Source organism: Aegilops tauschii, chromosome 1 (genome assembly GCF_002575655.3).
Source record: "Aegilops tauschii subsp. strangulata cultivar AL8/78 chromosome 1, Aet v6.0, whole genome shotgun sequence".
NCBI classification, from domain to species: domain Eukaryota; kingdom Viridiplantae; phylum Streptophyta; class Magnoliopsida; order Poales; family Poaceae; genus Aegilops; species Aegilops tauschii.
Window position 1 is genome coordinate 450,718,486 of NC_053035.3, and position 9,676 is coordinate 450,728,161.

Consider the following 9,676-nt stretch of genomic DNA (forward strand, 5'->3'; position numbering starts at 1 on the left):
GTCTCCATCGATTCCCTGGGCTTTCGTTTCCGATGCGCGCGATATTTCTATTTTCTCGTAGTATACTAGCTAGGTCAAGAACACGCTACCACCTGCGACCTCATACTGATAATCAGTGCTATTAAAGCCTATAGCTATATATAACCAACTCAGGCGAAAGGATGCAGGTCGTAGCATATTCTTAACCGATGATTCGTGCGTGCAGTTGATTAATTGATTAGTGTAAAACGAGCTACTACTAGTAGTATATTTTTCTTAACATAGTACAGACGAAAGCACTCATACATACGTGTACACACTCACTCCTATGAACACGCATACGCACATCCTATCCTTATGAGCACCTTTAACTCACATCCTCCCACTGAAAGCGCATCGGCGAAAATCCTGAAATAGATTCAGGAATAATGCGAGCATCAGGATTTGAACCCTGATGCGCTGGGATACCACTATCCCTCTAACCATCCAACCACAAGTTGATTCGCCTACTAGTAGTAACCAGTTACTCGGTACTAATACCCAGGTTGATTTGGACTTACATGATACACGAGTCAGCTGGTTGACAAGTTGGCGATCATAAGTTAGAACTAGTTAAGTGATTAATGCATGTATGTCATCGCCGGCGCACGGTAACAAAATGCCATTTGGGCGGCAGGACAGCCTTTTCTCCACATGACATGGAGCAAAGTCATACCACCTTCCTCATTTGTTGGTCTTTTTATATTTTGTGCTAAACTTTGATCACAGTTTTAACTAAGAAACTGTTAACGCATGTCACAAAAAACATATAGTTGGATTTGTGTTTGCACATAGTTTTCAATAATATCATTTTTGATGATATGCTAACATTTTGTTAGTTAAATCTAATGTCAAAATTTGGCAAAAAATACAAAATGAACAGATAAATTAGGAGGAGGGTAATACTATATTTGCAAGGAACCCATTGACCATCGCTTTAACAAAACTAGGCTAGTTGCGCCGTTTGAGAAATAAACAAAGGCGCCCTCTACGGCCGGCCGCCGGCAGTTGGTCCCGGAGAATTCTCTACACGGGGGCTTTAGCTGGAATCATCCGCAGCGGCAGGGCTATATATATCGAGCGAGAGCGCGCCTCTCTGCACCATCAGCTCCAGAGCAGGTCACCAACACGAGCTCCGCTTCTTCCTCCAGCTCGTGCTTTTCCAGTGCAGAAGCAGAGCAGCGTCGGCCTACGGTATCGGCATGGGTTCGCCTACCCGCACACGCCCAAGCAGCAGCAGCGACAAGAGGGGCGGCGCGCCGACGATGCGGCTCGTGTGGGCGTTCCTCGCCGTGCTGCTGCTGGTCCTGCTCCGCTGCTCGCCGTGCCAAGGCCGCAAGCTGCCGGTGGCGGACCAGGAGCAGGGTGGCAAGGTGATGCACTTCGAAGGCGGCCTGGTGCTCAGAGTGTCACCGAGCCACGACGGCGAGGCGGCATCGGCGGCGGCGGCACCGAGAGGGTTCTCGAGGGCCGCGCGGTCCATGCGGTCCGTGCCGAGCCCCGGCGTCGGGCACTAACTGGGATTGGTTGGTCCTTCGCCGGTTCAAGTTCTGCATCTGCGTCGTCGTCGTCGTCGCTTTGTTTGTTCCTCGGCTTGAACTTTTTCGCTTTCGGATTGACATGGCATAGGGCGCGAATGAATGGATGGTCCTCCGAACGGGGAGGGAAGGGTCTCGCGTGTGTTTGTGCATGTACTGTAAGCAGCTGCGTGATGCATCCTGAGTTTTAACGAGGTCGGTTGATTCAAGGAAATGTCAGTGTCAGCTGCATGAGCCAAATGTTCCGCGGCATTCTGTTGCATTGTCGTCTTCTCAATGATGCTTCCGACACATGTGTCCAATCTTGGCGTAATCTTTGCAAGATGAATAGTACTCCATCCGTTCCTTCTTTTAGATATTCCAATACAGAGTGAACCAACGCTTTAAAATACGTCTATATACTGTTAGATCGATCTCTTTCCGTGTGGGCCCAACGGCCCACCGGGCCCCTGATCCGCGCCCTGATCGGAGGCGCCCAACCGCAATATGGTTGACGGGCCCCTGTCACGCAGCGCTACATAAAGAGGTGGGGGCCGGCGGCACGCAGTACGAGGTTCACCGCGTTGCCAGTCTCCCCATCGAAAACCCCGACCCGATCTAGGTCTAGCGCTGACAGTGACGGGAAGCTCCGCCGCCGCCACTGCCTACACATCGCCGCCACCTCCACCTTGCCCACTCTCCGCCGTCGCCGTGCGCCCCAGCACCACGATGGCCTCCAGCTCGAGTTCATCCTCTGCTGCACAAGGTAGGTTTACCGGATCTAATCTAGCCTAGTGATCCAGAGGGTCTATCAATGGTATCAGAGCCATCTTGGCTAGATGATTTTCGGTAAAAAGAGAAAGGAAAAGTACTCCCTACCCCCCAAAAGAACCCTAAACAGGGCAAAGAAATCGCGCCGCCGCACTGGCCGCGCCGTTCCTCTCGATCCCGAATCGCATCGGCATGCCGAGGATTCAGGAAGAAGAACCACCCCGAGAGGGGCAAAGTTCACCGGACGGCCACGCGGTCGCCGGCAAAGGGCGCTACCTCGCCGAAAAAAAAAGGGGGGGTAGGCACCGCAGCCAAACCGCTCGACGGCGGCGCGCTCACCGCAAGGCGAACGCGCAGCCGATGAAGGGGATGGCCACGGCGCCGTCGTCTCGCGGTACTGCCGCATCAACTACCGCTGCGGGGGCACGACGAGCGCCTCTCTCTCTCTGCAACAGAGGAAAAAAGGGGAGGGAGAAGAGCTCGCGGGAGCGGTGGCTATCAGCCCCGTCTCCGGCGGCCGGCCTGGTACCGCGGCGCGGCGGCCCGGCGTGCGGGACAGCAACGCCCGGCGAAAGAGACGAGCGGCGCGCGGGGGGAGGGAATGGATAGGGTTTCCCCTCGCCCCTGCCATTCGGCCGGTTTTGATCGCCCGCAACGAACGCGTGGCCGTCAGATCCAATCCGACGGCCGTGACGCTAACCCTAGCGATGACGAGCCCTTTTGGGCCGAAAGTGGCAGAGGCCGGCGTCGGCAGTGCGGGCGCAGGAGATGGGCCGCATCGCCCTCTCCCGCAGTAGGCCCAGTGCCTCGGGCGGCAGAGCGCGCGGGGTGCAGGCCGTGGGCCGCTGCGGGCCTCCCGCGCCAGGCTGGAGCTGGCTATTTTTTCTTTTAAATAGTCTTTCTATTCAAATTAATCCAAAGAAATATTTTGTCCAGAAAAGGAAATGTTCATGAATTTTACACAGAAAATAATAAAGTTCATGATTTTTTATTTGATCAAAGAAAAGTTTCTGTAAAGAGTAAAAGTTCGTGAATTTTTATTCATGATTTTCCGCTGCGTAAATAATTAATAATGCTTTTGTACAAAGAAAATAAAAGTTTCCATAGTATTAAGTTTTTTAAGAGCATGTTAAAGTGATTATTAAAATGAATATGATTATGTTATTTTTATGACCAACGTTGTTAATAACATGATCATGTTTTATTTAAAGGTGCATTTATTTCTAATTTTTGCCCAACGGTAATATAGATTTAATTGCATAGACAGTTATATGTTTAATTTGACCAACGTTAGATTAATACATATGATTGTTATATTGATGTCATTTAAATTGTAATTTCAGGAGGCTTTCATTTGATGAGTTGCCTAAAAGAAGTTCCAACACTCAGAGGTGACAACCACACTGAGTGGAGGAAGAAAGTTGAACTGGCGTTTCTTTGTGCTGATCTTGACTGGGTTGTGGAGAAACCACAGCCGGTCAGACCCACAGAGCCAGTAAGAGAGGCTACTGACGATGATGCTGCATGGGCTAAAAAGAGAGGGGACTATGCTCCTTTGGAGCAGTCCTACCTCATAGATAATCAAAAGTGGGTCAATGCAAATAAAAAATGCATGGCCTTTATAAAGAACACCATTGAGAGCGCCATTGTGGGCTCCATTGCAGAGTGCACTTCCGCAGGGGAGTTGCTCTCAAAGATAAAGAGCCAGTTCACTGGCTCTTCAAAGATATATGCCACCCAGGTGTTAGAGCAACTGGTGACAGAAAAATACAGAGGTGGCAGTCATGGCATAAGAGAGCACATCCTCAGGATGAGCAATATGGCTGCAAAGCTCAAACCAATGGATGCGGATCTGGAGATCAAACCAGCGCTCCTGGTCCACCTTGTCATGGCTTCATTGCCAAAGGAGTTTGAAGCTTTTGTAGTGAACTATAATATGTCACCTGGAACATGGGACGTAGAAAAGACAATAGCAATGTGTGTTCAAGAAGAGGAGAGACTAAAAGCCTCACATGGTGGTACACTCAACTATGTGCATGGTCACAAAAGAAAGAATTACAATCTAAACAACAAAAGTTCTCCTTCAAAGCCACAAGGAAAAGTTTCCTATCAGCATCAGCGTCAGCAACAGCCTTTCTCAGTGGACAAAGACACTTGTCTCCACTGTAAGAAGACCGGGCATTACAAGAAAGACTGTCCCGTTTGGCTAAAGTCGATCATGGCAAAAAGAGGTAACAGTATAGCTTCATTTGTAAATGAATCCCTGTATTCACAGTTTTCAAAATCCACTTGGTGGATTGACTCTGGAGCAACTGTTCATGTTGCAAATTCTTTACAGGGATTCCATTCGACGCGGACTACGCTAAGAAGCGAAAGACGCATTGAAGTGGCGAACGGAGTTGAAGCAGAAGTTGAAGCTGTCGGTGATATCTCCTTGGAGTTAGCTGATGGATTCAATCTTCTACTTAGAGATGTTTTATTCGTTCCATCATGTAATAGAAACTTAATAAGTGTTTCTTGCTTGGACAAAGATAATTATGAGTGTTATTTTGGACATGGCAAGTGTGCCATTTGGTTAAATAATGCTTATGTGGGTGATGCTTTACTACATGATGAGCTTTATTTGTTATCACTTCGTGAAAAAGTCTATTCCGTTTGCAATGTGAAAGAACATGTTTCTGCGTCGAATAAAGTACAAAAGAAAAGAAAAAGAACATTTGACTCATCGAAACTATGGCACTGTCGCTTGGGCCATATTTCGAAGGGGAGAATAGAAAGATTAGTCAAAAGTGAAATTCTTCCTCCGTTAGAATTTTCAGACTTAAAACAATGCATAGATTGCATTAAAGGAAAGTACGTAAAACAAATCAAAAAAGGTGCAATCCATAGCACAGGCACACTAGAAATCATTCACACTGATATTTGTGGACCATTTCCGGTGAAAAGTGTGGATGGATATGACTCGTTCATAACATTCACAGATGATTACTCTCGCTATGGTTATATTTATCCAATCAAAGAAAGATCGGAAGCGTTGGATAAATTTAAAATATTCAAAGCTGAAGTTGAAAATCAGCACGATAAAAGAATAAAGATTGTAAGGTCCGACCGTGGGGGAGAGTACTACGGTCGACACACTCCATATGGCCAAGTCCCTGGACCTTTTGCGAAGTTCTTGCAGGAGACTGGCATAGTAGCCCAGTATTCAATGCCGGGCGAGCCTCAGCAAAATGGAGTAGCTGAAAGGCACAACCGTACCCTTATGGATATGGTGCGCAGCATGATGAGTTATTCCAACTTGCCATTGGGATTATGGATGGAGGCGCTTAAAACCGCCATTCACATTCTCAATAGAGTACCAAGCAAGTCGGTGCCCAAAACACCGTACGAGCTATGGACAGGAAGGATGCCCTCCCTACAACACTTCAGGGTGTGGGGGTGCCCTGCTGAGGCCAAAATGTTTAATCCAAACATTGCAAAGTTAGATCCCAAAACAGTAAGTTGCCACTTCATTGGCTATCCAGACAGATCAAAAGGTTTTCGTTTCTACTGCCCTGACAGATATACAAAGTTTGTAGAAACGAGACATGCAGTCTTCTTAGAGGACGAAATGATGAGGGGGAGCTTGGTAGCTCGGAAAATTGATTTTGAGGAGAAGAGGGTGCATGCACCTAATCCGATGATTCAGGAGCCATTTTTCTCACTACCAGTTGCAACTCCACCCATGACAGCTGTGGGGAAAGACCCGGAACCTGTCCGTCAGGAGCCGACTGAACCCGTTGTTGAGCATGAAAGGGGGGTGCAACAACAAAATTTAGAAGAAGTGCCAGAAGTTGAGGCACAAAATGTGCCAGAAACTGAGGCCCTTAGAAGGTCTACAAGACCAAGAAAGTCAGCTATTTCTACTGACTTTAAAGTTTATAACACAGAAATGGTTCATATGGAAAAAGATCCCACCTCATATGAAGAAGCCATGAGAAGCCCTCATTCATCGAAGTGGATGAAGGCAATGGAAGACGAGATGAAATCGATGAGTTCCAAAGATGTTTGGGACTTAGAGGAAATTCCCAAAGGAGCCAAAACAGTAGGTTGTAAATGGGTCTACAAAATTAAGTATGACTCTAAAGGGAATATAGAAAAGTATAAAGCACGACTCGTGGCAAAAGGATTTACACAAAGAGAAGGGATAGATTACAATGAGACATTTTCTCCAGTCTCATGTAAGGATTCCTTCAGAATCATAATGGCATTAGTTGCCCATTTTGATTTAGAGTTACATCAAATGGATGTTAAGACGGCATTTCTGAATGGTGATTTAAAAGAAAAGGTCTACATGAAACAACCCAAGGGTTTTATCATGGAAGGCAAGGAAAATATGGGATGCCGCCTGAAGAAATCCATTTATGGATTAAGACAAGCCTCTCGGCAGTGGTATCTGAAGTTTAATCAAACGATTAAAAGTTTTGGATTTAAAGAAAATATTGAGGATAATTGCATTTATGCAATGTTTAAAAATGGGAAATATATTTTCCTAATCTTGTATGTGGATGATATCCTGCTTGCTAGTAGTGATGTTAGTCTACTACAAGAAACAAAGAAATACTTATCCTCAAATTTTGACATAACAGATCTTGGTGAAGCATCATATGTTTTGGGCATAGAAATTCACCGAGATAGGAACGATGGAGTCTTAGGACTATCTCAGCAAGCATATTTAGAAAAGGTTCTTAAAAAGTATAATATGCATGCGAGTAAAGCCACACCTGCTCCAATAGTTAAGGGCGATAGTTTTGGGAAATTTCAATGTCCCAAGAACCAGTATGAGATCGATCAAATGAAAGCAGTACCATATGCTTCGGCAGTTGGCAGCTTACAGTATGCACAAGTGTGCACTCGCCCTGACTTAGCTTTTATCACCGGGGTACTCGGTAGATATCAAGAGAATCCAGGCCTAGAGCACTGGAAGATGGTAAAGAAAGCATTGCGTTATGCGCAAGGCACGAAGGACTACATGCTAATATACAGGAGAAGTGATTCCCTAGATATAAAAGGGTATTCAGACGCAGATTTTGCGGGGGACAGAGATGATAGAAAATCCACGTCAGGATACATATTCACCCTCGCTGGGGGAGCTATTTCGTGGAAAAGCTCCAAACAGTCGATAGTTGCATCATCCACGATGTATGCAGAATTCATAGCATGCTTCGAAGCCACGGGGCAGGCGATATGGCTAAAGAAATTTGTACCCGACTTGAAAGTGGTAGATTGTATTCACAAACCACTAAAGATGTACTGCGACAACCAACCCGCAGTATTTTACGCTCACAACAACAAGTCGAGTAATGCTGCCAAAACAATAGAGATAAGGTATTATGTTGTGAAAGATAAAATCCAGGATCAAACTATAAGTCTTGAGCATATAAGGACAAAGGATATGCTTGCGGATCCGCTAACGAAAGGCTTACCACCCAATGTGTTCAAGGAACACTTAGCCGGCATGGGTTTAAGGGAAAGCCTTATGATTCCTGGATAGGCCCAAAAGGAACAGAATTTGTTTCTGAACATAACGTATGTTGTAGTTGTATGATTCTAACGGCAATTAAGCCGTGACGATGAAACATGCTCTATGTACCAATATGCGATGAAACAAATAAACTAGAAAGTATAAGGTTAAAAGTAAAAGTTGAGATCAAGGGGGAGAATGTTAGGTTGATCTCTTTTCGTGTGGGCCCAACGGCCCACCGGGCCCCTGATCGGGGGCGCCCAACCGCAATATGGTTGACGGGCCCTTGTCACGCAGCGCTACATAAAGAGGTGGGGGCCGGCGGCACGCAGTACGAGGTTCACTGCGTTGCCAGTCTCCCCACCGAAAACCCCGACCCGATCTAGGTCTAGCGCTGACAGTGACGGGAAGCTCCGCCGCCGCCACTGCCTACACATCGCCGCCACCTCCACCTTGCCCACTCTCCGCCGTCGCCGTGCGCCCCAGCACCACGATGGCCTCCAGCTCGAGTTCATCCTCTGCTGCACAAGGTAGGTTTACCGGATCTAATCTAGCCTAGTGATCCAGAGGGTCTATCATATACATCCGTATGTAGTCTATATTAAAACTCAAGTTTTATATTTTAAAACAAAGGGAGCAGTACAATATTATATAACTAAGGAAAAAGGAAAGAAAATGGACCGTTGCATTTTCGTCGTTGCCTGGCCCCGAGAGAGTGCCCACTTTGCTTACGTTTGGTAGGACACTTTGAAAGGAACTTCGCACGTGTGGCGTGTAGTTTCTCACTAACATGTGCAACTAAAAGGAAAGAATTTCAACAAAATTTCAATTAATTTATGATATTTCACATGTTTCGGTGGGGTTCGAAATACTTGGAACCCTCAAATTTCAAGCCTGATTCAATCTAAAATTCAAATCAGGTTACCATTCATTAAATTTATTGAATTTTTAAAACTCAAAATCTGAAAGAATTTCTGAAATTTCACATACTTCGGTGGCGTCCAAAAGTTTTTCATTTCCGCAATTTAAAACCTTGACATGACAAATAATATGTCCGGGCTACTCCATCACATGCAGTTCATCAAAACAGACACTATAAAATGTCCACAAGCACGTCTGGACTTGTCCGCAAACAGAACTACAGGCGACCTTCATTCAATTGGAATCACCAAATTCTGGTCAAATTCGACCGAATATTTAACAAAAATGGATGAAATTCATGCAAACCGGATGATATTTGTTACATATCATATACAACCAAAAGTAACAATTTTTAAAAATCACTCAAACTGAGTGAAGTAAGAAAAAACTAGTCTAAACTAGGAGAGGTACCGGATGATGACCTCGTAGGCATGGCCTCCGAGGCCGCTCGCACCTCCATCATCGTCTTTACAGCGATGGAATACCCGCCAAGTGTCACGGCAACCCTAGTCGGCCGCTGCTGCGCGCTTGCGGCGCAGCCGCTCGGCCTCCTCGAGTCGGATTCTGGCTTCCCTTTGGCTCTTGGCCGTCCGTCCAGAAAGGTGTCTGCATGTCGGTCGATTCCTTGGGTTTTTGCTCGCTGTCTATTGGCTAGCATGCCCTCATTCCGATGTGAAATAATTTGCAATAGCTAGGTCAAGAACGCTACTCTACCAGGGAGTTCATATACTTAGAGGGTGTTTGGATACGTTTTAGTCTCATGACTAAAAGTAGTGGAACTAAAACTTGCTAGCCTCACCCATGGGCAAAAAACACATATTTGACCCGAGGACGAAAAGAATTCACAATCTGAACTGCTTTCGAAAAAAGTTCACTGAGCTAACCGTTTCGAGTGGCGCCCGACAGATAGGCGCCACACTATACTGTGCAGCGCCTGACTCTTAGG

General features: G+C 46.2%; 1 protein-coding gene across 1 annotated transcript; it reads left to right on the forward strand.

Annotated features, from left to right (window-relative positions):
• Positions 1 to 1,978: 1,978 nt before the first annotated feature.
• Positions 1,979 to 4,914, forward strand: LOC109744309 (uncharacterized). The gene is made up of 2 exons (XM_020303415.4): positions 1,979 to 4,537; positions 4,645 to 4,914. The coding sequence occupies exons 1-2, from the start codon at positions 3,664 to 3,666 to the stop codon at positions 4,689 to 4,691; spliced, it is 921 nt and encodes a 306-aa protein (XP_020159004.3). The 5' UTR covers positions 1,979 to 3,663; the 3' UTR covers positions 4,692 to 4,914.
• Positions 4,915 to 9,676: the final 4,762 nt, after the last annotated feature.